This window comes from Eutrigla gurnardus (genome assembly GCF_963514095.1).
Source record: "Eutrigla gurnardus genome assembly, chromosome: 9".
Lineage (NCBI taxonomy): Eukaryota > Metazoa > Chordata > Actinopteri > Perciformes > Triglidae > Eutrigla > Eutrigla gurnardus.
Window position 1 is genome coordinate 24,436,607 of NC_139923.1, and position 27,634 is coordinate 24,464,240.

A 27,634-nucleotide genomic window follows, 5' to 3' on the forward strand; every position below is an offset into this window, starting at 1 on the left:
ATGTTAAGAAAGGAAAGCTTCTATTACCTTCTGAATTCTAGTTTCTCTCTGACACCGAATGCAGGCAGACTTGTTAATTCACCCTGAAACCCACTTCATTCAAGCTGGACAGAAACTGACAGACGCAGCGGCTCATCTGCAGCTCTCACTGCAGGCCATTAAATTAGAAAAATATAATGATAAAAAGCACAGCGCTGGTCTTGTTTATCTTTTCCGGTTCATCTTTAGAATCCTGAAGAAGCTCCCCGGCACACCTCAGTCCCCGTGGCAGGAAACCGTTACCACATGGTCTCTCTGAAAGCGTCTCTCTGGGTTGTCACCGGCGACAGCATCCAAAACAACAAACTGCCCACGCTGACATTCATTACAGCAGAAAAAAAAATCTGTTTCTTTTGTCATTTGGGGGAGCAATTTGAAAAAAAAAAAAAAATGCATGGTGTTTGCTCTCCCCAGTTTAGATTCTGGAGGGTCCCCGCTGGCCACGTCCTCCCCGCTGCAGCAGCATCAGCCTCAGCTGGATATCTGAGTCAGCCGAAACACTGTAAAATATCCTCTTCCATATCATCATCTGCACTGATATTTTTGGGATGCCATTTTTTGCTGTTGGAAAGCTTCTTTGCAACATAAGTGAGGAGACTGAGGACATCACCATGGATGCAGGAAGAACAACAGATTTTTGCAGCAGTGGCCTAGAGACGCATCGACGAGAACAGCAGGGGTTTTTTTCACACTGTAACCCTAACGATAAAGACAGAGACACATTTGGATTGAGTGCCATAATCCTTCTGATGGATTATTACCTAAAACATATATAATATGAGATCAGGTTCATCCAATGTGCATGTGTGAACACTAACACAGATTTAAAGGGGAATTTAAGTTGATTAAAATTGGTCTTTGCATATGTTGGACGTAATCACAGATTTGCTTGTCATCAAAGCAGATATTTTGACAAATGGTGATGAGGTTTTACCACTTGGTTTCTCCCTCACACAGTGGGTGATAAACATTGATCTTGTTTAATCTTACTGACCTGCTGCTAATGACGGGAGATGATGGTCCACACAGGACAGACTGCTCGCTGGATTAGATATCTAAATGAGGACTTTATCCTCATCCTTCCGTCCTCTTCCCCCATCACCAACGAGCCAGACTGCCAGTCACATGCTGAGATACAGTTTAATGCATGTGACTAGTGCCGTGTAGCATGTTTTGTGACGTGTGTGTATTTTACAATGCAGACAATGGACTACGCATATGTTCTTTCACGTCATTGTGCATTCATGCAGGCCTGCGGCGTTGCAGGAACGCTGTCGGAGCCCGCTGCTTCCATACTAATCTGCTGTACTTCTGCAGGAGCACATTTGCGGGAATGCAATGCATTATTTTGCAGAATAACAGACAGTGATAGGGTGTTCCCAGAATGCCCCTCTTCTCCGGTGTGCTCGACAAACACAGAACCAAGTTCTGGTTCCAGTGATAGATTACCGCTGTCTCACCCATACACTGTGACTTGTTTTCCCATTAAACCTGTGAGGCTCCCTCTGTTGATTCTGCCCGGGTCCTGGTCTAGCAGCGCATATGGGTTTTGGCGTCCCCGACCGTGCACGGGGCCATGTGCACGCACTTGTGTTTCTTCCGCCTGCATGTGTGCTTGGATGGAAAGATATGGAAAGGGCTCTGAGGACAACTCCCATCAATCACCAACTCGGAAGGAAATTGACGGAGGAGTGGAGGGTGGAGAGAGAGATGGGGGTCTCCACAGGAAGGAGCACTTGGAGAAAAAGGGGGGAGACGGAGAATAAAAAGGGCATGAAGGGATGTAGCAGTCTTGGTTTGGCTCTGATTGAGCTGGGTAGTGTAGTTTCTATCCTTTAGAGATAAGGCAGGGGAGCATTGCTCAGCAGCTTCCTCCCCCTGTAGCTCGAACCGAGCGCGATAATAAGAAAGCGTGAATGGGGCAAATTGAATTAATGCCGCAGCACACCATAAAAGCCCTAACTATAATGCATTTTAAAATCCTATAATGAGCAGGGAGCTAAAATAATTTCACACTCCAGTGAAGAAGATGGTCCTCTAACAGATTTTTGGGCCTGGCCGACACTGCCGGGGCTTTTGTCATTTAATGTGACTCTAGGTGCTATGCCCAACCGATACTTACTCTTACTTCCCGGGGTACGGCGGCGGGAGGCAAATTTGGCGAACAACCTGCCGAAATGTGCGCAACACACGCGGACCTTAATGAGAGCGAGGAGAGCGGCTGCTTGCCTGCTGATGTCTCTCTTGGGTCAGCTTCACAGTCTCGGGGTAAAACAGAGTTTCAGAGAGGGCACATCTGCCATGAGAGTGCTCCCTCATTACTCTCCATTAACGGCCCATTCAGTGATGGGGGGTAGGAGGTGGACCCCATCCCGCTCGTGTCCACCACACACGCACACATGCATGCTGTGGAAAACTCCCAGAAACGCCACAGATGTGTGCTTTTCTCACGGAAAAGTGTTTTTCCCCTGTTTCCCACCCTCGCGCGCTCTCAGCTCTCCCGTCCTCGTCATTAGAGCCGCACCGTCATAAAGCTGAAATTACCTCTCCATCATGGCACCGGAAAGATAGCTCTCTGACACACACTAACTAACACTAACAGACGGCCGCTGATAGAGACTGATGACAAAATGAAAGCCTCGGGTATGAACGGTGCACTCTGGCTGGAATGGAAGAGAGCCACATGGTGTCTTTCACTACTTCCTCTTCTCTTCTCGACCTTCACGAACATCAAAAAACCCCAACCCTGCTCACTATTCCTCCAGGAGTTTTTTCTTTTTTTTCTTCTTTTTACTGAAGCTGCACTGTAACAAATTGCTGTAATATCTACAGTAAAATTTTACAGTATCTTCTTGTTTTGTCATTTTACAATTTTTAACTGTATACCGCAATGCATCATGGGTCAAAACTAATTACAGTAACCTGCTGCATAACTCCGCAGTTACATATTGTAAACTTTACAGCAAGTGTGTTCTGGCATGTAGATTATGTGTATTACAGGTAAATACTGTTGATATTCGGATTTTCGCGGTTAGAACCTCGGAGAGGAGAGGAGCAATGGCGGAACCTGTGTAGTCACCAGAGCAAAGCTAAGAAGTCAGCGGATTGGTGAGTAATATTTGTTTCAGTGACGGTAATTTCCCATAACTTTAGCTAGACAGATTTAGTATTTAGCACGAGGACAGTCTGCATCGTCTTCACATCCCATTTTTTTCTCCGATAAACAGGCTAACACAAGCCAGTGAAGGTAACATTACAGCTAACGCTGATGTCGGCAGAGAAAGTTGTATTCGGTTAACTTTAAAATTAGTGGTGTAACAGTTTTGGACCGAAAACCTGGGTTAAACACCGCTCCGCTCCCCTCCCCTCCCCTCCGCTCCCCTCCCCTCCGCTCCTCTCCTACAGCACATGTCGCATATTAACAAGACTATTTATTTCAGGTAAATTTGGCTTTGCTGGAGTGCTTCGTGAAATGTGGTTCTGTGTTTTGAGAGCTGTGCATCCTTCGGACAGTCACCCAGCCGAACTGTCGTCTCGGCTGCTGCCTCTGACTGCTACTGCTGCTGCAGCTGCAGGACAGGTCGTCTGCTAACATAGACAGTCACGTAAGTTTAAAATAGTAATCCGTTGTTGAAATTCGTGTTGAAATCCGCAGAGTAAAAGCTAATTAGCGAACTAAAGGAGGTGCCATGAGGTTAACATTACATTGTGATATGTTCTACTTTTTTTACTTTTACTTGAGTAAAGGAATAGAATTTGTAACGTTACTGCAGGTTTTATCAGAGTCTTCTTTACACAAGTATCTGAACTTCGACGTAAGTAGAAAGTGAGAGTACTTTTGCCACCTCTGGACACTGAGCCAGAGGAGCTATCACTAGCAGCTAAGCTAACTAGCAGCTAAGCTAAATAACTAGCGTTAAATTTCAACGTGTGCATCATATTGTTACAGAGCTGAAGGAATCCACACACAGTGAGCACCACCACTGAAGCCCACAGTGACCAAACACCATTGAAGGGGATTTTGAGGTAAAAACATTTTGTACAATTTACAGTTTAAACTGTGACAAAGCAACATAAAAATGCCCAATGCATAAGGTTTCTTTTCTTTGGATGCAAGTTACAATGTGTTTAATGTATTGCCACATAACGTTTGTCCCCCTGGGTTTGTTACAGCCAGTAAAAGGAATTTAAATGTTGTAAAGTATTGCAAAGACAAAGACCATATCTAGGACACATTAATGTAACAGTTTATTGTGGATATGCTTACCGGTATGTGGAAAGCAACAAGATAAAAACATTAACATATAAACCATATGTTTGTTTATGTTTAGGTGATGTGCTCACATCAGAGGAGTGGATGCTGAGCATCGAGGGGCAGGTGGTCTTGCTTCCACACCCCAACTTTTTGGCAGGACTGGCAGTTTTCGTGCTATTACAACTTCAATCTTGTGTACCAGGAGCAAGCTGCATGCACCCTGGAATTCATCCAAAGGTAACTAGATGCTTGTAGTACTTGTTAAGTTTGCTATCATGACTACTGGACAAGACATTATTTTGACTTGCCAGCACTAACAGACAGTGGACTCCTCTTAAACCAGGGACATGCTCAGTGGTGTAGTATACATCAGTTTATGGCTTATACTGTACCCACCTCTTTTTATATCAGGTAACAGGTTACCACCCATCAGCCAAAAAGCCTTTAAAATCATATCTTCTTTCTTCTAAGTGATCTACCCAGTGGTATACCCACCAACACAGACACCACTACACCACTGGACATGCTGTGTTATAATAGAGTGTATATGGCACTTGTTTCATGGTATGAAACAAATGTTCAACATGTCTAAGTCCAGTTTTGTCCATTTCTGATCTAAATCTTTTAACAATGTATTTCTTTCAGTTACTGGTAATTACTGTTGCATATTGAAATAACTAGAGCTTTTTTGAATCCATCAAATGTAATACAAACCAAATCCCTGTCTCCACCCAGTCACAATAATGTTAAGTTATTAAGTTATTAACGTACAGTCTTGTGGCAAGAAATACAAACTACCCTTTTAACCGTTATGACCCTACATAATGTGGTCATTGCATTGCAGAGCTATTTTCTATTTCAGCTTGCCTAAGTGCCTGTGTAACAGTTGTCTGCGTTGTGTTGTTGATTTGCAAGAAGGACCGACACTCTCGTAGCTTCAGGACCGAACTTTTATTGCCTGGACACTGGACAATGATACGGAAATGACTGGTCAGCTCACGGTCAAGCACAGCACTCGTTCGGCACAGCTTCATGGAGGAAAATTAGCAAGTTAACTTAGCCTCAAGCTAAGGTCGCTAGTTATAAACATTAAACAAAATAAACCCTCTGTAACACATTTAGTTACATGTAAAACTGTCGCCAGCTTCCTGAACATAATATCATGATAACTGCATTATTACATTACATTGTTTACACAGTTTCAATAGACTATAACGCTGTGCTTCGTGTAGCAAACCTACCATGGGCTCAATCCTCGCATACTGGCACTGTGTTTACGTCACAGCCCATATTTATGTGCTGAGGAGAGCCCTGCTAACCAGTGAGCGTCCGTGATACATGAATAAAGTTGTATGTGATTGGCTGTCACTGTGTAAGTGGAATCAACAGCAAAACTCTGTTACACCTGGACTAAAAAAATCAAATGATAATGAAAAATAATAAACAGCATCGTTTTTTGTTGCAGATTTGCCCATGGAACGTCAAACAATGGGCTTGTATTGTATGACCTGATTGATTCTGCTGGCTTGTCACAGTTTTTCATGAAGTTTTGTTATTTTCTTATTTTAGATGTTTCCTTGGAATCAACCCCAGCAGTGGCACGAAAACAGCAAAGCTGAAGAACACCATCAATCCTCATGTCTCCTCCCTGCTGAAGCGGCTGATGGACTATGAATGGCTTTCTGCTTAGGATCCAAAAGATAAGGACTGTTCTACATTGTTTGATGATGTTCCTGTTTAAAAGCAATTTGTTGTTTTAAGAGCTGCAGAACAAACTGTCTTTGTCTGCCAAACACACTCAATGTGACAAAATGTTGAACTATCCCTTTCACTGTTCTTCATGTTACTGTACATGCATTTTTTGCACATCTGTTAAAAAAAAGTTTTAATAAAAGTATTTTATAGCAGCTCTGACACTGTGTTATTTGTATCATTCACAATCTGCATAATTTGCAAAGCAGCTAATGTAAAAACCAATATTAACTGTAAAAACATTTTACAACAACATATTGTATTATTTATTTACAGGTATTTACTGGCAACTTTAGTTGCCAGGTAATTACTGTAATTTATTGGAATACAAGAAAAAGTTGTAAACTAGATTACATTGAATTGCTGTTTTCTAAAAAAAGAAAACAGTCAGTTACAGTAATTTATATACAGCAAACATATGTAAAACAAATTACAGTAATATGTTGTAATAGATTTTTACAGTAATAAACTGCGATTTTACAATAATTAACTGGCAACTTTTTTGCCAGGTATTTACTGTAAATTCTACAGTCAATTCCTTACAGTGTGCAGTTGGGTTTTTTTTGGAACTCTTTACACTTTCCCTTTTACCCCGGGCAAGTGAGAGCCGAGGGGTGCACGGGAGCATCTCACACATCTGCTTTTCTACCGGCAACGGCACACTAACAACCGCGTTACACAGCCGCTGTCACGCACCAGCACACACACACAAAAAAAAAAAAAGGCACGCCGCGCTGATCATCACGTTCGTACATGCACGGACAATTTCACAAACGTGAAATCCCATGCAAACGCACATGAATGCACCGGCAAGTTATGCACATGTGCCGTATCTATAGCTTTATATATGTACCCCTTGCATTGCACGTCCATGTCATGAAGGACTGGTGGGTGGAAGGGCGGGCGGTGGGTGCAGTGTACTCTACGTCTGCTTGAGTGCATATTATTTCTACACTAAGTGTCGGCTTGGACAGCGGCTGCATTGTTCCAGCCCAGATTTGATAATAGAGAGCATACTTCACAGCCGGTCCTAATTATGTACGATATCACAGGTAGTTGAGAAGATACAATGCTTGACTACTAATGTGTTGCTTATGTAAATGAGACCTACGACTCTGTGTACAGTTGTTTCTCCCGCCCGGCGACGGCGAAGACGACGAGCTGTGCGGCGTCTGTAGGAGTGAGATTTTGAGGTTCTTGTCGCGTTGCCTTCCAATCAGTTATTAGCCTCGAGATCTTTTCTTCTCACGCAACAAGATGGATGGGGAGATACGGACACCCAATCTACAGTAATCTTACAGAATATGTTTGGTTTAAAAAAAGAAAAAAGACTGTTTTGTTTCGACCGTTTCAAAGTCGAGATAAGAGATAAAAGACTGTCAAGCCTCTTCAATCAGGGCCTTGAAACTTTGAAGCCACTCGCCTTGAGAAATGTACTCTGCAAAACTGTGTCTTCTTTCAGGACTCAAAGTGAAAACCTAATTATCTTGCATTCAACAGTCCACCTGTTACTGCGATCATTATGCCGTAGGACTAATATTGATTTGTTGGGAGCACTGGGTCCTGTTGGCTTTGATGGCGTATTTAGCATTTGCTGAAATGGTGAGTGGACTATTAAGCCTGGTTTTTTTTATGTGTCAGTGCTGCCGGTGTTGTCGACAGTTCGTCAACGGCTGTATTGTCCAACTTGACACAATTAAATGAACACTGCGACAGTGGGGAGGTGGGGGCGGGGGGGGATTAGTATGCATTGCTGCCTAGAGGCAGAGGCAGATAAGAATATCAATATCAACATGATCTCTGTGCATCTAGTGCAGACACACTGAAGGTCAGGGATTTGTTCAGCACGCTATTAGCTTAGCACAAAGGCTGTGGGAAATGTTAGCCTGGCTAGTGACGTTTTCTTCACCCACAAGGCCACTTTTTTCCCATCTTTGGGATTTTGTGCAGTAGAACTCGTGCATTGTGGGTAATGCTTTTTCTCTCTCTGAGACACATTTGATTAAAATCCATTCCGTTCAGTTCAAATATGTTCAGTTTGTGCTGTTATTCGATGTGATCCGGGCTCCCTAGATGCATGAAATAACTTGAGTTTCACTTTAGTGTTTCCTTTATGCTTTATTCCCAACTACATTCAGGGGGAAATATGTTTCCTCCTTTTCTCCATTGCACTTGTAGTGTTTTGCTGCTGTATTTCAAAAACACTTGGACAATGAACGGCCTGTATGGAAGACATACTTCTTCAAACCTTCACATTGGCTACAAATCAATCTTGATCGGTTTAAACATTCATTCATCCTCACTTTGCTTTCATACAAGCGATCACGCTGGTACAAGGTAAACACTGGAACCTTCTTGACGTCTTGTCTTTTCACAGTTGTTGCATCTCACCCTATACGCTTACCTTGGTCACAGTATGTTGCAATAAAGAGAAAAAATGATTAATCGCACAGCTATGAGCCTCTTCCACACCACCGGCTCAAAACGGTCATTTCTACACTTGAATGAACGGAGTAAATTAAATATGTTTAAAGTAAAATCCAATTCGATATTTCACTGAGTCATATTACGGAGAATGTAACAGTCCTTGACAAAGACTGCCACATTGCAAAGTCCCACATATACATCTCGGCGGTTATTGTCCAACATCAATGGAGGAATGTCAAGGATGATCAACCGAGCGTCTATTGAGCTTTACATCAAACGTTAACCAGAATATGAGGACGGATGGATCGACGGCTGGACAAAGCTTTGACCTGACAGCGATGGAGGCAGATCAGAGAGGTCTTCACTAATTTGGTTGTTCATTTTAATTTGTAGTCACTTGGAAAAGATGTGAGTTAAGCAAAACATTGGCGTCCACTAGTCTAATCTATGCATGATCATGATGATCACACGCTTCGTGTGTAAAATCTCGATTTCCCAGCACCAAGCTTTCTCAATTCAGACTCAATCAGGCCTTTTTTTTTCAATGTCGAGAGTAAAAGTGAAGGATAGAAAATAAGCAGTCGGTTGTTTATTTAGGACATGAGGCGGCATAACCCAACGTAACAACGGATGTAACTCGGGTTCGTCTCCTGACGCTGAGTCCTTTTGTGCGTTGACTTTGCCTCGTGACAATTATCATAACAACATGACCAAAAAGATCCATGACGACGTGACTCACGTTGCTTTTTAAGAGCAAGCCAAGCATTTTGGTGCGATGGAAAATTGGAACTGGCACCGTGGATGGCTACTGACTTGAAAGTAATCTGCCCGCCTGTGTTCAAATGAAGTATGTAAAGAGTGTAGATCAGGAACCTTTTAGTGATTCTCGTGTTCCTAAGCAATCCTGATGGCTCAATTTCTGCTCCCGGAAATCAGACATGCCGTTGAACAACGTGGAGACCGAGAAATCTACATTATTTTGCGTAGAGGTGGACAAAATGACAGAACATGTACTGTTTTTAAACAACAGCCATACAGAAGCGTACATTTTCGTATCCAATTTTTTAATTGGAATGGAATGGAAACCAATGCTTGGATATCATGTTTGGATTTAATTAAGTTCCATTTGATTATTTTGATAGTTGCAGTTTGAAGTGTAAATGAATTAATCAAGCACTGTTGAAATGAATGCAATATGCAATACCTTAATTGGCTTTTTAACCTCAAACTCACCTCGTGACAGGTTTTTTTTTAGCTTGATGTTTTTGTTAGATGTCCCACATTATATTCATGGATACTATTTGGTGATAAGTATGTTCATTTGGGGAGTTATTTGGGCTAAAACCTGAAAAGTTTCCACCCAACAGAAGACAAAAGGCCTGTTTGTGTGTAAGAATGTGACATTTTGATTAGCTCAGTTGGGCAAATGTGTATCCTCATCTTTATGGCCAGCAGGGGTTTGATGAGTCATTTCACAAGTGACTCAGGTTCCTGTCATGGATGTATTTTTGCTTCTCCTCCCTTCTGTCGGTTCACGTTCAAATGATGTCTGGTCTGCATGTTGCTTCAGCATGTTCCTTCACTTACAAAGCTTTACCTGGTAAAATCTCAATGTCAGGAGCAGTGCAGCCTCAGAATCCCTGTTTAAAAAAGAAAGATGCAAATGCTGCAGAATCTATTATTGGATCTCTTTCAGAAAATAATCAGTTTCAACACAATAGGTCGTCCTCATTGCTGACATTTTGACTTGTCAAAGCAGGAAAATCCATCCATCCATCCATCCATTTTCTACCGCTTATCCTGTATTCAGGGTCGCGGGGGGGCTGGAGCCGATCCCAGCTGTCATTGGGCGAAGGCAGGGTACACCCTGGACAGGTCGCCAGTCCATCACAGGGCCGACATGTAGAGACAAACAACCATTCACGCTCACATTCACACCTACGGGCAATTTAGAGTCATCAATTAACCTATCCCCATCCTGCATGTCTTTGGACTGTGGGAGGAAGCCGGAGAACCCGGAGAGAACCCACGCTTACACGGGGAGAACATGCAAACTCCACACAGAAGGAACCCGGGCCGACCCGGGGATCGAACCCAGGACCCTCTTGCTGTGAGGCGAGAGTGCTACCCACTACAAGCAGGAAAATCACATCTGGAATTCATAAAATGAATGATATTGGCTTTTCCTGCACCAAACTATCCTTATTTTATCGGCTTTTAACGACTACTTCGTCATGTTTTCTCCAAAATGCTCCATTTCGATCAGAGTTGACCACATTTGCTTATTCTGGCTGAGTGACGGATATAAATGCTCGATTGCGTTCACAGGATCAGCGCAATAAAAAACATACAATTTCCCAGTTTTAATTCTGTCCCTGCAGCTCTTGTTATATGCCAAAAATATGAAACACATTTTCTTTTACAGACAGTATTTTTTAAATTCCTGTCTTTGGACTTCTGTAAAATGGTTTCAAATGTTTGTTGATGATGATTGAAAAATCATCCAATCAAATGAGACTTTGGGCGGCTTAGCCACTTAAGTCATGTAAAACTACACCTCATCACTTGTGGATCATAGTAGCTAACGGAGCAATATGGAGGGATAAGAGGAGATATGCCGGCGGGTGAGTGGGGAGTCTGGGCCCCAGCAGCATGGAGGGAGTCTGAGCCCCGGCAGCACGGAGGGAGTCTGAGCCCCGGCAGCACGGAGCGAGTCTGAGCCCCGGCAGCACGGAGCGAGTCTGAACCCCGGCAGCACGTAGCGAGTCTGAGCCCTGACAGCACGGAGGGAGTCTGAGCCCCGGCAGCACGGAGGGAGTCTGAGCCCCGGCAGCATGGAGGGAGTCTGAGCCCTGACAGCACGGAGGGAGTCTGGGCCCCGGCAGCACGGAGGGAGTCTGAGCCCTGACAGCACGGAGGGAGTCTGGGCCCCGGCAGCACGGAGGGAGTCTGAGCCCTGACAGCACGGAGGGAGTCTGTGCCCCGGCAGCACGGAGGGAGTCTGAGCCCTGACAGCACGTTGGGAGTCTGGGCCCCGGCAGCATGGAGGGAGTCTGGGCCCCGGCAGCACGGAGGGAGTCTGAGCCCTGACAGCACGGAGGGATTCTAGGCCCTGGCAGCACGGAGGGAGTCTGAGCCCCGGAAGCATGGAGGGAGTCTGGGCCCCGGAAGCATGGAGGGAGTCTGGGCCCCGGCAGCATGGAGGGAGTCTGAGCCCCGGCAGCACGGAGGGAGTCTGTGCCCCGGCAGCACGAAGCGAGTCTGGACCCCGGCAGCACAGAGGGAGTCTGGACCCATGCAGCACGGAGGGAGTCTGGACCCCGGCAGCACAGAGGGAGTCTGGACCCCGGCAGCACAGAGGGAGTCTGGACCCCGGCAGCACGAAGCGAGTCTGGACCCCGGCAGCACAGAGGGAGTCTGGACCCTGGTCGTCTGCATGCGCTGCAGTGACTCACAGTCTATTGAAAATCCTTAAAAGTTTCCCTTTCATCTCTCCCTCGTCCTCCTCTTAATCTGACAACAGGTGAAGGAGGTGTGTGTGTCCTCTGTAGCGTTGCACTAAACTCTAAGCCCACCCACTTTTTTTAGAGGTCTTTGGATTTGATTTAAATCCCTCTTGTAACTGTACACCGCTCCAATATCCCACTTCGCTGTGAAATATGTCACCAGAACACACGCTAAAGACACTGTCCCCTCCGTTCCACTGGGACTTTCAGAGTCATAAAACATGTTTAGTTTTCCTTTTGTTTTGGCATTTTTGCATTTATGGCGGTAGTTGAGACTGGCGACCCACAAAGCATTGGGAGAGAGATGACACGTTGTAAAGGCGGTATTGAATTATGTTTCGTTCAGTGTTGTCTGCCACCACTGGGTTGTCTTTTTAACATTAAATGCTTTTGCCTGAGAGTTCTAACCTGCACTCTATGAGAGTAACCGTGTGTGTGTGTGTGTGTGTGTGTGTGTGTGTGTGTGTGTGTGTGTGTGTAGGCTGTGCCTGCAGTCTTACCGGGGTTTAAGCTTCGGATGGAGGATCCCAAAAGAGAGAAGAGAATAATTCACGTATAGGCCTTTGGTTGAGGAGTCTGTAATGTGCAGCTGCTTATCTGTCCTCGTCTGTGGCTCCGGAGAGCAGCATTAAGTATCACGAAGGAAATGAGGCAATATATCTTTATCTCGTCTTCAGAAAAGAATCACCTCTGCAGTCGGAGTGGGAATCAGTCATTGACCAATCATTGGTTAAACTGTGCTTTTTCTTTTCCGTTTGTTTATTTAAAAAAAAAAAGCTATTTAAAAAAATGTTTTTTTATGTGATCTCCATTATCTGATGCCATGGCAACCAGCAAATCTTCCTGACATACAATACACAACACATTACACTGTCAATTAGGTGTAGGGTTAGGCTGTACATACTACGTAACAGAAACGTTCATCATTATTAGTGATTTTTAAAGTCTTTTATTTCTATTTCCTGTATATTTCCCTAGAGCAACCGTTACATTCCCCCCCCCGTGGATTTATAACACATTTCGGATGCTGATTCTAAATGCCTCTTCATATTCTTTTGAAAGGGTGATTTGTTATTTATTAAGGGGTGAATTATTCTGCTTTGTTCTGGTTCTGTAAATGATAGGTTTTTTTCTTCTTTTTTTCGACTAGCTAATCCTTGAGTGGGAGGTTAATGCTACAGCTTGAGGATCTCCTTCGCTCGATGGCGATGCTGAGCCACCAGAGGTTTTTATAGAGCAGCAGAAAGCAGAGTCTAGCAGCCATGTTTTGTGCGAAGAATTGTTCTGGATGCAGACGACTACACTGTCGAACAATAGTCCAGGTGGCACAAAATGAATGATTTCAAAACGTGACCCAACGTTTGCACTCATTTATCACACTGAATTCTGTGAGGAGGAACTTAAATGTGTTTTACTGTGTGCAAAGAATTCAATGGTGGCTTTCCAGAATTGAAAACATTTCTAGAAATAATTCTGAACATTTCAACTTGGTAAAGTTAACTGAGCACGTGAAGCCAAATACACGGACCATGCAAAAAACTCATAGGCCATGGTTGTTTCAGATGCACTTTGAAATATTTCAGCTAAATTATATTTCCCTTCCCTGAAGGCTGTATAGAGTGCCAGTATATCTCCATTGAACACTTGCTCCTCTCTAGAGCCTCCTCTTTTATGCAAGTGAATAGAAGTGAATAGGGACATTCTTCTCTGCTCAGAGCAATAAAACAAAACGGATTGAATAACTTTTGTAATTCTTTTGGCCGAACAAATGTGAAAGAAAAAAAAAAAAGAGCCACCAAAAGATGGTTTGAGCCAACCCCAGCATGCATCTGGGATTGGAGAGACACTGAACGTCTTCAGTGAAAGAACCTTTAACACTATGAATACTTTAGATTTAAGGGCTTAGATTTGCTGGTTGCTGTGGAGGGATCTTTTCTGTGCTGTGCACAGGTATGGTTGAGATATCTGTTGGATTTGTGAGTCACACTTTAATCCATACAGGCATTTATCTATTTTTCCTATCTATTTCTATATCACTGCTGCAGAAGGACAAGAGTTGGCGAGTTAGCAGTTATTCTGTGAAGGCTAAGAGTTTAATTCTAAGTTTGTGGTGCATCACCAGTCTGAATCTCTGCGTGCAAGGACGAGGGATTAATTATGCAGAGGATATATCCATACACACATATGCTTTAACAAAAATGTGTTTCCTTTGGAGGCAGAGTATTGAGAGTATTGTTTAATGTGTTCATGTCTGACTGAGCTCTTGTTACTGAAGGCCACTTGCTGTTGGCTCCAATTAGAGCCCAAAGACATTCTTAGTAGATTAATTTGTTAATCACCAGATATTTAAATAATTATTGTTGACGGATTCTAGATTTCTACATCACAATTAAACATAATATTAAACAGGAATATTTATATTGGCTTAATATAGGGCGTATTCATGTTAAGGTATATTTTTGGATATATTTACATTTTTAAAGAAAAAAGGTTTGCGATCAAATAATTTCGGGGACCTCCTGCAGTAACTCCACAGACCCCCTAGGGGTCTCGGACCTCCTGGAGTAAAGAAATCTCAGTCTACACCAAAACTGGACGGGAACTCGTCTCACAAAAGTGACTCAGTTTTCTTCCAGAAGTTCTTCTTCGTGTCTCGATAGCAATTTGAAAATGTTCCTTCAGGACAGAAAGCTTTAAAACATGGTCTAGAGGTTTGAGGACCTCTAAATGTCCTCCTAAGCCTCTCCCATGATGCACCCTACACCCACACACACACACACACACACCAACTAACATCTGGCTTTTGTCTTTGGAAAGGTTATAATTGGCATTCATTCCCTGGACTAATGACTGCAGTCACGGTATCTATCGGCTCCCAGCTCTGACCGCCGGTGATGGAAACACGACACTCACTCCGGACACGCTGAGTCTCACCCCGTTTTTTTACGCCGCTTTCTTTGTGATCTCGGCTACAAACTCCATCCGTCTCTGTCCGAGCGTCGTTCCAAATGAGTCAGCAGCAAGTTTGAAGAGGGACTGAATAAATATCAGAAGTAAGCACCGAAACATTTACACTGGCCTTCTCCTCACCCTGTTTGTTTGTGACGTCAAACGTGACCCACGAGATAAACAACTGCTACTGGCAATGGGATTATTCAGCAGGTTTTTAAAAAAAAACCCTATTCTACAATTCTAGTTGAAGAGGCTATTATAAATGCTGAGTCCACATCCAGATATTTGACATGTCGATGTTAAATATCTGACCTTTTCTTCCAATGTCTGCTTTGAAGATGTAGTTCCTCAGTCCAACACTGTTTCTGCAGAGATGCAGATTTGTAGTTAAACGTGTAAAACCTCTGGACATCTGCCATTTAATTGTTCTTAAATTCCTGCACGTGCGTGTTCACACGGGAAGTGTGTCAGCCTTTCTGAGCCGGCGAGTCCAGGCTGCTCGTCGTTAATAGATTTCCGTCCTCTGTGCTTTCAGTGTGTTGATCTCCTGCTGACGGCTTCACAGTCTGCTTTAAGCGCCAGAGATTGTGGGGTGGGCGGCTTAGAATAGAGCCTCCTTAACACCGCAAACATTTGGTTAATGTACCTTATTACTCCCCCATTGAGCTGATTTTCACTTTCCATTCACTCTGCTGCTAAAAGCACCACCGAAATGTACGACGTCTCGCACGGCCCATTGATGTTTATGCTTGCGGACGCAATTTATTTAATTCCTCGCAGAAATATTTGTTTCTCAATTTCCAGCCTCTCAGGACGTAAGTGGAGCAAGGAGTCCATAAGAAGACCCTCTGATTTTAATTACACCCAATGTTCTCTATTTAAATCTTCTCCCCTTGTGGTCTGCTACTGTATATTTCTCCTTTCCAAACACGAATGCTCCCGGCATCTTCCCTTTGTGTTGCTCTCCGCTGTTTGTTGTGCTTCCCCTGTGCTCTCGTCTCCGTAATGTTACTTTACGTTCTCTGCTAAGCATCACACAAGCCTCCATCCTCCACGCCGCCTGCCTCTTCCTCCCCTCTGTCTCCTTCTCTCCCTCTGTAGATATTTGTGTTTCTGCATCTGTGCCTCCCTCCTTCACTCTGTTCCCTCTCATCCCCCTTCCCACACACACTCTCGCCGTCTTTGTACTGTGGGCAGCCGTACATGTGTGCACAGAAGCACTTGAGACAACTTCTTTTTTTTTTTCATACCGGCAAGCCACTTAGCAGCTTTATATAGCAACTACCCAAGTAGAGGATTAACAGCAGGAAACACCAACAGACAGGCCCCGCAGTGATACAGAAAACTCTCTCAGGCACGTGCAAAACACCACACTTGTAGTCGCTGAGCCTCGGCCAAACACACACCCCTTCCCTCCTTTATCATCCACCTTTTCATTCCACACACATTTAGTCATCCAGTAGACGCTGTTCTCCGTATGGGATTGTGGCGTACAATGCAGACCGGCTTTTCATCACGCCGAGCGAGCAAAAAAAAAAAAAGAAAGCATATTTGACTTTGAAAAATTCCAGTGGAGCCTGCGAGCCCTCCGCCTCGCCCGGGTTATTTGATCACATCTTTTGTCTCAGTCAGGTGGGGGCACGTTGCGTCGACTTCAGTGCTCACGGGGCATCGCTCACAGCCGCCGCGCACTTAACTCGCCAGATCAGAGAGAAGTCGCACGCACGCTCGGCAGCCTTTCTGAACATGCGGAGTGCACACAAGCAGTATCTCAGCTCGCAAACACACACATGTACACACACACACACACTCACAGTGGTACATTCTTCATTATCATTCCAGAGCTGATAGGCTCTAATTATCTGCCTTGGCTCTGATTAGTCTCTCTGTAACAAGCTAATTAGATGGAGTCTTGTAAAATCATCACCACCATTACCACAGAGACGTGGCTGGGAACGACACCAACAAGCAGGAGGCAAAGGAACGCGCCTTCCACGGATCCTCTGCAAAGATTTGATAGTCAACCAAATGTTAAGTGCCGCCGCTCTGATTTCTTTTTGATTAAGTGCCTTTTATGCTCCTCTACTTTTGCAACAACAACAAAAAAAAAAAAGGAATCTTTATCCTTTTTCTGCGTCTTACAGGATGATCTGGCTTAAATTGCATGAACGTCCACTGTCAGGAGATAGCATCTGAACATTGATTAGTTTCTCTTCCCCCCGCCACACAGTGGCTATTTAACCAAGAAACGAACTATTGTCAGATCCAAGTCAGAACTTTTTCCTCGGCGCGGAGTAACTTTAAAGCCTGAGCAGAAAGCTAGATTAATTCTCCCCACTAGCTCCTTCCTCCCCTCTGTTATTATCCCTCTAACAATCCTTTTAGGAGCTGTCACACACTTTGGAGCTATTGTGTTTCAGCCTGTGAACACTCCCGAGCTAGTCTGTAGTGCAACATATTGTATTTCCCATCAAAATGCATTTAACTGTAAGCCAGTTGAAATAGGAATTGTGATCTCAGCATCTATTTTTCCCGCTTTCCGACTCATTTGAGCGAGCGCTACTGTAGGTGCTGTAAAAGATTTATTACGGCAATTCAAACCGTTTGAGGACTCTATACCGTTTGCTGTGTGCATGAACTGACGTATGGTTTTCTATTATTGGCTATAACCGACTTTAAAGCTATGCTATGCTAAAACTATATAATAGGGAGACCTGTTTTGTACACTGACAGCAAATGTCTTTGTGCCGGCCCTCAGCTACCACTCCTCCTGCTGCTTTTGTCTTGGATTAAAAAGTACACATATAGCCTGTAGTCACACACAGGAGAGCTTTTACATAATGGGATTTGAAATCCATAGTTACTTTTAGCCCTTAGGTAACTCACCTCTGTGCGTAAGTGTGCAATGGCGTGTGTTTATGGGAGAGAGAGAGAGACGGAGAGAGAGAGAGAGAGAGAGAGAGATGGGAAGATGGAAAACAGACATGCGAATGCCAGCCTCGTCAAGTGTGCAGGCGTGTGTCTGGGTGTGACGGGATGACCTGCCTGTATGTCAGATCTGTGATTTCTGCTTGTATCTGTGTGTGTGTTTGCGTTTGTCTTGGAGGGGAGGGCGGGGGTTCTTCTTCTTCTCTGGGGGTGAGGGGCAGATGGCCTCTGTGGATCGCGGCCTACTGAACTGGTTGGCAGCTCTTCTGACATTCCCTCATGCCACGTTGACACAAGATCACAGCCAATATTTGCAGAAATAGTGTCTTAACTCACAATTCTGTGACTTGCTCCACTTAGCAGGAATAGAGTTTACACAAAGCGTGCCCCAGATCGGGGCCCTGTGACACTGTAGGGAGTTCTTTTTTTTTTTTCTTATGCACATTGTTTCAAGATTGTGTCATTGCATATAACGCGGATAACAACGAGTTTACTATCAGTTACAGCAGGGAGGCGTTGCTACGCTGCTGTCACGGAGGCTGCAAGGCAGTTGTGCACCCGCCTCTCCTCGCACTCCTCGCTGTCTGCCGAGACTTAGGGCGAGCGAGGTTGTGATTGGATACCTGGAATCTTCTTATTCACTCCAGTGAGGCGGTGTACAGGCGACAAAACGCCTGCAGCTATAGAGGCATCATCCCTTGGCCCCCGTGGGGAGATCAAGGTAGCTTTGCACAGACTTGGTGGATGAGACTGTGGCTGAGGCTCGGCCCCATGGGAACCTGGATGTCCGGAACGGATGGAAGACGTCGTGTCCAACAACATCCACCATGGGGCCACAACAGCAGCTCCGACATCCACTTTACAATCTATCCATTCTGGTGAAGTAGTAAGATAGCAGGTGAACTGCCATGGTAAAGACCAAAACTCTGAGCTTATACACTTGGCAGATACAAGACTGACTGAGAGTTAGAAAATTAACAAAATAAACCTCCAAGGCACTGTCTTTTATAGCTCCAGCGTGTAGCATTTAGAGAGATCTATTAGCAGAAATGTAATAAAGTATTCATAATTATGTTTTCATTAGTGATTTCTCCCCACCACTGATTCGTCATGCTGAATCGTCAGAAAAAGTCGGCGACATGGGCAGACAAGGGAAAAAGATGCTCACTGACAGCCGGATCTGGTGCGTGAAGGTCTTTAGACCTCAAAGCAAACTCGCGTTTTGGCATCAAATGCATTTTCATTGTGATAACAAGGCATTTTTTGATATTTATTTGTTGAAATTCTCTTCCAGAAATCAAATTATCTGCCCCTGCAAGCTACTTTCAGTGGAAAAGTTTTTTTTCATTGAGTTTTTTTGGTCAGATGCTTTCAAAGTCTAGCTCACTCAATTACAGCATTTAGGGCATTTAGCAGACTCTTTTAACCAAAGTGACTTACAATGAGTGCATTTGTTGGGAAAAAGTCTAACAGTATATTGCTATCAGTGCAGCAAGGATTTCACAAGAACAAGTTTCAAGCACGCCCAAGTGCTGAGCTAACGAAGCTGGGGGTAGGGGGGGGAGGTCTCCCTCGCTGGTTTCTCCAATTTTTGCTGATTGAAGCTTTAAAAACAAGTTGCTTGGAATATCCTTGATATTAATTTGAGTATTTTCATGTATCGTTACCCAAAGAACATCTCAAACAGACTATGAGAGTCCAGGAAGCACTCTGACGTTAATTCTTATCCAACACCTACCGGAGAGGATTTCTATACCTCACATACCTGTACCCTCAGCTGAGTCTGCTCGCCGGGGCTTCGCATTCCCCCGGCTACTCGTCTCCCCTCCACACACACAGTTACATGACAGCTGTCACTTCCAGTAACCACAGCTCCGTCACTATCTCTCCACTATCCCCCCCCAGGCCCAAATTGGTACCTGAACAAGGTGAAGCTGAGGATCACTGATGTCAATGACAACGTCCCTGAGTGGAATATGAAGCCCTATCCGTACCTGGCTGTGGTGTCCCCCGAGGCTGCCGTGGGAACCCTTGTCTTCCAGCTGCAGGCGCTCGACGGGGATGAAGGCAAGAGCGGAGAGGTGGAATACTTTTTGTCGGATGGTAAGATTTCTCCTGTTTCTAAACACACACACACACATGAGATGCATGGCGAGTGCCATTAAAGCAGGCTGTGTTGTCGTTAGAATATGTCGGCAGGCTACGGAGACGTGGACATAAATACGACGAGTCAAACACCGGCAGGGCCGACAGCCGCCGGCGTTCACACGCTCATTCATGCATTCATACACTCTTTAGGTGTCCATTAGTTTCACTGTCTCTCTGTCACCCTGTCTCTCTCTTTGCATCTGTATCTCTGTACCTCACTGTCTGTCTTTCTCTCTCACTCTCTCTTCCCTACAGACACACACACACACACACACACACACACACACACACACACACACACACACCCAGAGGCCTTCACACATTTGTTCATGAACTTATCATGTCTATCTGTCTGCTTTTCTGTTTCACACACACACACACACACACACACACACACACACACACACACACACACACACACACACACACACACACACACACACACACACACACACACACACACACAGTGGGTTGCTGGCAGCCTGCCAGAGTAGTAGACCCCCTGGTGGTGTAGAGGGATAGAGGTTTGCCGGCTTGTCAGAGATGGGGGTTGGGGGGGTTTAATCTCGCCAATGGGGCTTTACAAAACACTACTAACTTCCTTTTAACTCACATTAGTCCGTCGCACAACTCCCCTTATGTGCGTTCAACCATGATTACCGCAAGGTACCCATCTAAAGCTGGAAACTCTTTTCTAAGCAGAGAGCTTGAGCAAGCGGAATAGTTTCCCCTACAATGTAATCTAGACCCAATTTCACCAAATTTATTTTAACCCTCTTATGCTGCGCTTAACTTTTAAGACCTCAAGAGGATGACGGTAGCTGGCCTTTTTGATGAGCGAGGTCAGTCCGTCTGATCCCTTGTTTTTAAGTATTTAACAGTAGTGGGAAAAGTAGATCTTTTATTTAAAGGTGCCCTGTGGAGTTCTCTTGTAAACAAAGGAAAAGTTATGTTTAGACTCTCGTGTATCTCGCCAAAACAAACGTATCCTTGTGGGTCTAACAACTTTATTGGATGCATTTCCCTCCTCATAAAACATTTGCAAAGCCCATTTTAAATATTGAAAGTCATACATTGTTTACATCTATGTTACCACCGGCTGTCAATCTGCAGAACGGTGTGAAACCAGTGGTAGGAAGGCATGAATCAAACACTCAGGTATAATGAAAACATTGCTGCATGACTAACAGTCAGAAACTATACAAGTAAAGGTTTCGTAAAGAATTATAAGTCTACAAACTATGGAAAGTAACGTCATTCATTAAGCAGCATAACATCAATTTCTATTTAAAAATGGAAAAGGACAAGAACCTCTAGTTTGTGCATAAAGGATAATTCTGGTTGTATTTGATTTTTTTTTTGTATTGCCAAAAAATATGATGAAAAGCAACAAATAAAAACAACAATAAATTGATCCTACTAACAGGTATTGTCTGTGCATCCAGCAATTTATTCTTCTTTCCCCAAAATGTTATTTTTCTTTCTTTTTTAATGAAACAACGGGGTTGGGGTTGAGCGCCACAGACGGGCTAGGAAAGCCAGAAAGTAATGAAGAATGGTGTAATAGATTTGGCAATAAATAAAAAAAATATAGCACATCACCAGTTTCATCCTTTAAAGGTATCCTGTTGGGTTTAAATGACTAATAGTGCTGAGCACGCAACTGCAAGCATGAAAAGAAGAAGAATGCAACATTCCTGATGATAGCTTTTCCACGCTTTTCCCACTGAAAAGTAGTGTGTGATTACAGGACATCTTCATTTTCACACAGAAAGGAAGGACCATTACTCAATGGGTGTTCTGTACCGAAGAGAAAACATGCTTTATAATTTAAGAAACCAATTTGTAGCGTCAGATTCTGTGGCAGTTGTTCCATATGAGCATCATTACATGTATGTGTATGGAAGTGGTAGGAAGATTTAAAATACAAGTATTTGTTCTTGATAATAAACACATTCTTTGTCTAATCACCATTCAGTGAAACTCAGTTCAATTTGAGGTTATGCATAGATTTTTTTGAAGAATGTTAAAAGCAATAAAAATGGTATCATCTGCATAGAAAGCCTCGGGAAGGTCACCAAATACTGAATCTCTTTGTTGTATTCAAGAATATGAATGATTCTTTATAAAAAAAAAATATTCTTCAAAGCTTCAATGCTATGTGAGGAATGAAGTGCATTCAACGTCTGTTAGTCCTCAAGGATGGACGTGTACTTTGTGTTTGGTTTCTTTTTCTTTTCTTTTAACACCACCTCCTTTGTCCAATTATCCACTCACACAGTTTTGCTAATCACAGTTGTTCTGATGGTATCCAGCTTTATTTGTTTTCCCTCAAGATGAATGAACGTCGACTCACTAAATCTGAACTTGATGATTCGACCAAGTCCTCCGGTTTGGCACCACATTAATACAAAGCTCAGCTCCGTCTCTCGGACAAAGCCTCCAAGAAATCTAGGCAACGTGACCGATGACTAACTTGCACTGAGCACGTTGCATCAGAAAGATCCGGTCTTATCTGGGTGAAGACGTTGCTCAATGGCCTTCCTCGCTTGGACTACCATAACACCCATCTAAAAATAGGAGCTTTCTGAAAATCCGATTCATCAGTTAAAATGAGTTTATGATCAGAATATGGCACTCGTTTGTTTTCCATTGATCCACTAGATCCCCGTTGCTGCTTGTAGCAACTTCAAGTCGGATTGGAGTATTGAGGAAATGTTCTAGAGGATTTTCTTCACCTACTGTCTCTTGGATTGTACCTCAGTTGTACACCACTTTGGACAAAAGCGAGAAGAATAAATGTAAATTCAGCTTAAAGTCACTGTTGAATGCGCACCATACTGCCTGGATACAAAGTAGCAACCAAAGAGTCATTTTAATAAAGCTGCATTCAATATCTTAATCCATTGGGTGTTATAATATTAGAGCCTTAGTTTGTCTTGCCTTCTTTTTGTTTGCTTGAGTTATTTTATTCATATGTCCAATTGCACAGGAAGACTGTATTAACGGAAATTTTTATATAAATCAGATGATAAAAAAAACAACCTTTGTATATTGTATAATAACCTTTTTTCAACTTGCCATTCCGGTAACATTTCCGAGCCAGTGTTCGAGCCAGGGGTATTGGATTGTTGCTAGAAAATGAAGTAATTGCGTTTCCCCTGTAGGAGGTGACGGCTGCTTTGCGGTGGACAAGCAGTCAGGCCAGGTGGTGACCACGGAGCTGGGGCTTCAGAGGGATAGGGAGTACTTGTTAAGCGTGGTGGCCCTTGACGGCCTGGGCGGCCGCAGTGCGCCTGCCATGCTCTCTGTGGTGGCAGGAGCCAGAGCGCCGCAGTTCACCAATACCAGCTACGCCATCACCATCCCGGAGAACACGCCGGAAGGACAGCCGTGAGTACCGCACACGTTAATAACCGGACGGGGATGATGATTGGGGGCTGTTTGATGCACAGTAATGAATATGTCGTTTTTCTTTTGTAATTTCCGACATTGTAGGAGGATATTTGGCCTTTTCAGTATAACTGCAGTAATGTGATATCTTTTTTAAGTCTTTCCTTGTAGTTAAACGGTCTGTTCCCTCACGCTTATCACCAAACACTCTTTGTTGGATTCTTTATTGTTGCCTCAATAGGTATAATTGCCTTAAACGGAATAGCACAATAAAGGAGAACACTATTAAAACTTGTATCATCAGTATACCTCATATCTGTAAATTGTTAAACTAAAGCATACTGAGTCACTTCCAAACGGACACTGTGGTACATTTGAAACAATTAAAATCAAAGCGCACGCACACGAGTCCTACAACAACGAATGTAGACGTTCAGAAAGGTGTCGATTTCCAAACCGCTACCTGTTTATGCTGATGAATATTCATTTGGTCCCGCCAGCCGCACTGGAGCATGAATTGACATATCATCATCGCACGCTATTAGGCGAACGCAAACCCTCTAAACCGTGAAAACAAACATTGATATCTGCATAATAGTATTTCATTATTACACCGAACTGACAAGTAGTGATTGACTGTTTATAGCACACAGCCAATGGGCCGTAGTGTAATTGATTTCATTACAGTGCAGTGCTGATGTAGGGAAAGAAGATTTTGATTTCAATCCAACTAGTGTTCAACTGAATAATAAAGCCTGTATGTCTTTCCCTTTTAAAAAACAAACAAAAAATCACTTTCTCTTTGTCCTGCAGCTTTGTGGTGGTGTTTGCCATTTCCTTCCAGAAGCAACCAATCAGCTACAGCCTGCTGATCAATCCCAGTAGCCTTTTCAGCATCAGGCAGGAGTCGGGGGAGATCAGCCTGACCAGGACGCTGGATTACGAGAGTGACCAGCGACGCTACCTCCTGATGGTGCGAGCCAGCGAAGAGCCCGGCAGCCTCAGCACGGCCACAGAGGTTAGTTTGTTAGAGAACGATACGGGCGGCCGGCGTCCAGTCACATAAGAGTTCACGCACTCGGGTCAACTAAGCCCAAAAGCTGAGGTCCACTATGACGTTTTATTATTGCATCTGTCACACAAGCATTTACTCTTACGACTGAATTCAACTGCTTTGTTGCTGAGATTTGCTGCGTTGGCTCTCCGACAACCAGACCAGAGTCCTTTCACCTACATGTTATGTTGCTCACAACTCTGCATTAACAGCAATGATCCCAGCTCGGCCTGTTGGCGTCAGAATACTCGCCGGTAACTACAGAGGAGAAACAGCAGAGTTTCAGCCCGTCTACAGGAAGCGCATGGCTGAATGGTTTTAAAATGTTAACAAGTCAACCGGGGGCCCATGTGATCCTTTCTTTTCCTCGGCTTTGTCTCAGCCTTTTTTGTTTTGGTGTCGCGGTAATGGGCTTGTTGAGAGCACGATCCGGCGATGAACTGTGTGAAATGCAGCACAAACTCCGAGGCACTCGGCGTAGGAACTCATAATCCCAAAACTTAATTCACAAACGAATATTTCGGGATAAACTATTCATGAATTCAGGATCATTTCAATTATTAATCCAAAGATTTTGCTACCCAATTATCATGTCAGGCACTCACTTCGAGCCGCAGATTCAGCAAGCAAAAAAAAATCCTCCCTCTGTTCGGCGGCGTGTTTTTGGGGTAAGAGATGGAGTCTAGGAAAACCTTTCCCAGCTATTTCAGGACTATTACTCAGCTGTCACTTCACACTTTACACATAGTGGTGACAGAGAGCTTGTAGGGCGGGGGGGGGGGGGGGGGGGGGAAGTCGGCTAAGGGCCTTTGTCGGGAAAAAAAAAATGCACATGCTCAGAACATTTCTATTTTTGACTCGGGGAAATCATGAACTGGAAGATAAAGGAAATGTTGAACGGGCAACTTGAAAACTTGAAACTATAAAACGTCATTTAGATTAAGCGTTGGGGTCAGCTTCCCCTGCAGACGATTTCTTACGGTTGTCTCCCGGATGTGAGGGTTATTAAAGAGCAGATCATTCTGTTCTGTTTAACTCTGATTGGTCTGTTTTTTTTTTCTCATTTCCCCGTCCTCTTCTCCTCCCTTCTCATCCCCTCTCATCCCCTCACTCCGGCACTAATCAGGTTCAGGTGTTGATAACGGATGAGAATGATTGTGTCCCAGAGTTCCTCCAATCCATCTACAGTGTGGATGGAGTCCCTGAGACTGTAACTACGGCAACATCCCTGCTGCAGGGTGAGTCTCCTCTGACCTCATATTTTATATCCATCCGTTTCTTTTTTTTTGAAGTCGAGAGAGAGAAACTATCCTTTTGTCTGCAGGAAATGAACTGATTTATTTTGTGAGAAAGTTAAAACTGCGATTTAGACCTTGAGTCATTGTTTTGGCTTATTGACCCGTGATGCTTCCATTTTTGTGTGCTGAAAGGAACTAATAGATCTGTGATCATCATCTCGGTAAAATTGAACTAAAGTAGCTGCTACAAAGACATTTGTTTTGATTTATTCTGAGCCGTATGAGTGATGGCATGTCAATTTATCTGTTACTGCATGAGGCTACCTTATAATTATCAATTATGAGGCTGAAGGCGTATGTACTTCCATCGCCACGGCTTAACTCGAGTAGAAATGCTTGTAAAAATACATACACGGTGAAAGGATGTACCAGGGAAGAGTAGAAATGTAATTCTGTTTCATATTCATTCATGTGTGGTAACTCGTGTTCATGAAGATGTTTTGCAGCTGTCGCTGTCACCTTTCCCTTTGCTTGGGTCTTGGAATAATAAACACATTTCTGATTTCACTCGTGAAATTCAGCTGTTTCTGAAAAACCACCTTTAAGATCCCTTTGCGATATTGAGCCGCAGCCTTAAATGAGAAACCGGATTTGATAATCCACCACTGTCTCCTATACACCACTCACAAAATTAACCGGGGCTGGAGGCAAAAATACCTCAAGTTCAGAAAAAGCAAAGAAAGCATCTATTATTCAGGAGTGTTTTCTATTTATTTGTTTATTTTTACCTTGTCGACTGTTTCGTTTTTGTCAAATGCTTTTGCACCTGTGGGACTTCAGACCCCCAACGGTCTACCACGTGTGATTGGTGAGAATCTCTGGCTGGGGGCGAGTTTCTAGTGGATTCTGGGTTGAGAAATATCACACTAATTTAATCTCAAATCATTGGAATACACAACCCGGAGCAGTGGAAATTGTTGGAAATGTAGAGCCGGCGGAAGGAGAAAATGGCATCCAATATAAACCAAACCAAAGAATAACACAACCACTATGACAGGAAGAAGTGAGCACAGGAAAAGGAAGACTATTCTGAAAGCGCTATGGGAAAGTTAGAGCGTTACATCATGAAAATGTTTGACTTTATGTTTCATTAAAACTTCCCCGGACAGAAACCTTGAATACCCCCAAAAACTCAGACCAAGGGGCAAAAAAACCTGAGAGAAAAAGAGGAAAAACAAGTTAATTTCTTAATGTGCCGGACTGCACCGCTAACTAATGAAATGTCAAAGTTTTGAGGCACCGAGGGGGTGAAGTCCCCATTACCACATCTGATCAATTCCACTGGGCAAAGACACAGATGAATACTTCACAATGAGGCAATCACTACGACTTTACTCGCCGAGGTGGAGAAGATATAAATAATCTGGAGGTAAAAGCACGAGTGCGCTTTAAGGGGGGAATTTACTACTTCAATTCTTTAACATGTAATGAGTCTGTCACATTATACACACTATACAAAGAGTTAGAGTAAAGTCTCCAACTTTATCATAAGACAATGAGGAAGGAATGAAGCTTAGCGATGCATGGGCTGCCAACACACACACACACACACACACACACACACACACACACACACACACACACACACACACACACACACACACACACACACACACAGGAAACAAACACATCAAAAGAATATGCAATATGCAAGCGTTATGTGCTAGAGAGAGAGAGAGAGAGAGAGAGAGAGAAACTTTCAAACTTAACTTATTTTAATATTGTTATGGTATTATAATTAATTTAGGCCTATACATTATTCATGTATTTGTCGAAAATATGATGTAATCAAATGTAATGTGTTGTTATTGTTCCGCTTTGGCAACAGGTTGTTACCATTCATGCCAATAAAGCTTATTTGAATTTGAATTTGAATTGAATT

At 43.6% G+C, this 27,634-nt stretch overlaps 1 protein-coding gene and 1 long non-coding RNA gene across 2 annotated transcripts in view; both read left to right on the forward strand.

The window, feature by feature from the left end:
• The window catches only part of LOC311017940 (neural-cadherin-like), an 80,887-nt gene that overhangs the window by 9,748 nt on the left and 43,505 nt on the right, over positions 1-27,634 (forward strand). Inside the window, exons 2-5 of the mRNA XM_084016613.1 lie at positions 19,765-19,962; positions 23,175-23,400; positions 24,214-24,418; positions 25,581-25,692. Of these exons, the coding sequence (XP_083872739.1) occupies positions 19,765-19,962; positions 23,175-23,400; positions 24,214-24,418; positions 25,581-25,692 (741 nt within the window). The remainder of the gene's footprint in view (positions 1-19,764; positions 19,963-23,174; positions 23,401-24,213; positions 24,419-25,580; positions 25,693-27,634) is intronic.
• On the forward strand, positions 3,998-5,999 carry LOC311017958. The gene is made up of 3 exons (XR_014597668.1): positions 3,998-4,065; positions 4,371-4,531; positions 5,864-5,999. It is a non-coding gene; the product is annotated as an uncharacterized lncRNA (long non-coding RNA).